General features: G+C 55.7%; 1 protein-coding gene across 1 annotated transcript; it reads left to right on the top strand.

Moving 5' to 3' along the window:
* The first annotated feature begins 515 nt into the window (after nt 1-515).
* LOC127765211 (NAC domain-containing protein 92-like) lies at nt 516-2,556 on the top strand. Its single transcript, XM_052290060.1, has 3 exons — nt 516-899; nt 1,000-1,277; nt 1,412-2,556. The coding sequence occupies exons 1-3, from the start codon at nt 698-700 to the stop codon at nt 2,006-2,008; spliced, it is 1,077 nt and encodes a 358-aa protein (XP_052146020.1). The 5' UTR covers nt 516-697; the 3' UTR covers nt 2,009-2,556.
* Nucleotides 2,557-2,793: the final 237 nt, after the last annotated feature.

Raw genomic sequence — 2,793 nt, 5'->3', positions numbered from 1 at the left:
GTGGGGGGCATGTGGGGGGAGAGACCCAGCGAGCTAGCTCACTCGTTTTTCAAGTCAGCTAGAGAAATGTAAACATATCAAAACACATTAATGCGAACCGGTTGAGCTGTTATATATATATATATATATTAAAAAAAGAGGAAATTAAAAATCAACAAGCACGCAGGTTTTTTCTTCGCTGCAGCACCGCCGGTGCCGCGTTAGCTGTGGAGGTCCGGATGACTGAATATTCCACAGCCAAAAAGCAGCGGTGGTCGGTGCCTTGGTGGGGAAGAGCAGTGAAAAATTGAAGGGGAGAGCTAGCTACTGCCTACTAGTAGTAGTAGTAGTAGTTAGGGCCAGGCAATCAGGATTAGCACGGTTAATTAGGTAATTAGGACAGTTTCGGCTCGGTGAAAGACGTGAAGCCCCACCCCACCGTGGGGGCGAGGCGACGGAGGCTTCGGCCGCAAGCCGCCTCGGCACGGCTCTCCTCCGCGTCGAGCCTTATATAAGCCGCCCCTCGGTTCCTCCCCCCCAACCCCAAGTCCATTCTCTCGTTCCCAAAACCTGCATCCTTCTCTTTCACACAAGCCTCTCTCTCGCCGGCTTCGGCGTCCGTCTCCTCCTCCTCCTCTTCGTCTAGCCTTGTGGCGGCGTGCGGTGCGGTGCGGTGAGGAAAGGAGGGAGCTTTGAAGGTCGGGGGAGGGCGGAGGAGATGTCTGAGGTGTCCGTTATGGCCGAGGTGGAGGAGACGGCGGCGGCGGCGCCGCTGGACCTGCCGCCGGGGTTCAGGTTCCACCCCACCGACGAGGAGATCGTCTCGCACTACCTCACCCCCAAGGCCCTCAACCACCGCTTCTCCTCCGGCGTCATCGGCGACGTCGACCTCAACAAGTGCGAGCCATGGCACCTCCCAGGTTTGTTCCTGAATTCTCTCCTTTTTTTTCTCCCCTTGATTCGTTCGTACGATAAATCTTTGGGCTTACGGATGAGTTTGCGTGGTTTGATTTTTGGCAGCCATGGCGAAGATGGGGGAGAAGGAGTGGTACTTCTTCTGCCACAAGGACCGCAAGTACCCGACCGGGACGAGGACGAACCGGGCGACGGAGAGCGGCTACTGGAAGGCCACCGGCAAGGACAAGGAGATCTTCCGCGGGAGGGGCATCCTCGTCGGCATGAAGAAGACGCTCGTCTTCTACCTCGGCCGCGCGCCCCGTGGCGAGAAGACCGGCTGGGTGATGCACGAGTTCCGCCTCGAGGGCAAGCTCCCCAGCCAGCTCCCGCGCTCCGCCAAGGTCCGGCCGTTGCGTCCTTGCCTTGCCATGCTACTCTCGCTTCTGCTTACTTCTCCAAAGTTTGAAAATTTCCTTCCTTTCTCGGTCGATGTGCTGATTCCTCATCTTTCCTCGACGCGTTTGTTTGCGAACAGGACCAGTGGGCGGTGTGCAAGGTGTTCAACAAGGAGTTGGCGCTGGCGGCGAAGAACGGGCCAATGACGGTGACCGGAGCGACCGCCGACGACGCGGGGATCGAGCGGGTCGGCTCGTTCAGCTTTCTCAGCGACTTCATCGAGCCCGCCGAGCTGCCGCCGCTGATGGACCCTTCCTTCGTCGCCGACATCGACGGGGTGGACGACGCCAAGGTGTCCGCGTCGACCTCCGGGCAGGCCGCGATCGCCGCCGGCTTCCATGTCGCGTCGCAGGTCATGAGCTACCAGCAGGTCAAGATGGAAGAGCCGTTGCCGCTGCCGTACCTGCACCAGCAGCCGCCGCGGATGCTGCACTCGGGTCAGTACTTCTCGCTCCCGGCGGTGCACCCCGGCGACCTGACGCCGTCGGCGATCCGGAGGTACTGCAAGGCGGAGCAGGTCTCGGGGCAGACGTCGGCGCTCAGCGCCTCGCGCGACACCGGGCTCAGCACCGACCCCAACGCCGCCGGCTGCGCGGAGATCTCGTCGGCGCCGACGTCCCAGCCGTTCCCGGAGTTCGACGACGCGATTCTGGGCCTCGACGACTTCTGGAACTAATCCACGCCTGAATGATCCGGAGCTAGCTCCCTACCGACCTTGCGCTACAGGATTTTGCTTCAGGCTGGTTGATTAATTACTTGATTTGATTAATTAACTTGGTGTTTCATGCTTGGGTTAATTAGTGGCAGTTTGTTGATGCATCCTTCTCTTCCTCCTTCCGATCGAAGGCTTCTTCTCGGGATGGGTTCGGATGATCAGATTATTTATCATCCATCCAGACCTCCAGGGATTAGCTAGGACTCCTTGTTAATTAATCCTAGCTAGCTAGGTTTCTTCATGTCTTGATCTGATGTAAATACAATTACTACTACTAAGTACGGGGTATCCTGATTGTGTCTAGTAGCATGATGATTGATTATACTACAATCAATGGGGTGTAGATTAGGGGTGGATTGATCATTTACGAATTGATTAACTTGGCATTTGATGAGCCAGCTAGCTGCTAGCTTTATAAAGCTTTATACTATGTACATGTACCATTAATTGCTTGAGCTAGACATCTCATCATATGTGAATTGATGCTTCGGTTTAGCCTTTTTCCTTTAGTACCTCTTCAACATGTTGATCAATCCTCACTTATTACTCCCTTTGCTGGTGCAACCTCGACGTGACCAGCTGAAAGTACCACCTGCTGCTGCTCGATCGATCACGAACGCCCTCACAAATCTATCCTATCCTACTATTGTTCATGGCCCGCGATGTCATCACGGTCGCGCTCGTCCAATCGTGTGCTACGTTGACGCGTACTACTACTAGCTATTGCCTATTAGTACTAGGAACAC

The sequence above is a fragment of the Oryza glaberrima genome, chromosome 3 (genome assembly GCF_000147395.1).
Source record: "Oryza glaberrima chromosome 3, OglaRS2, whole genome shotgun sequence".
NCBI lineage: Eukaryota > Viridiplantae > Streptophyta > Magnoliopsida > Poales > Poaceae > Oryza > Oryza glaberrima.
The sequence above is the reverse complement of the archived record's forward strand: the minus strand, read 5'-3'. Positions and strand labels throughout refer to the sequence as shown.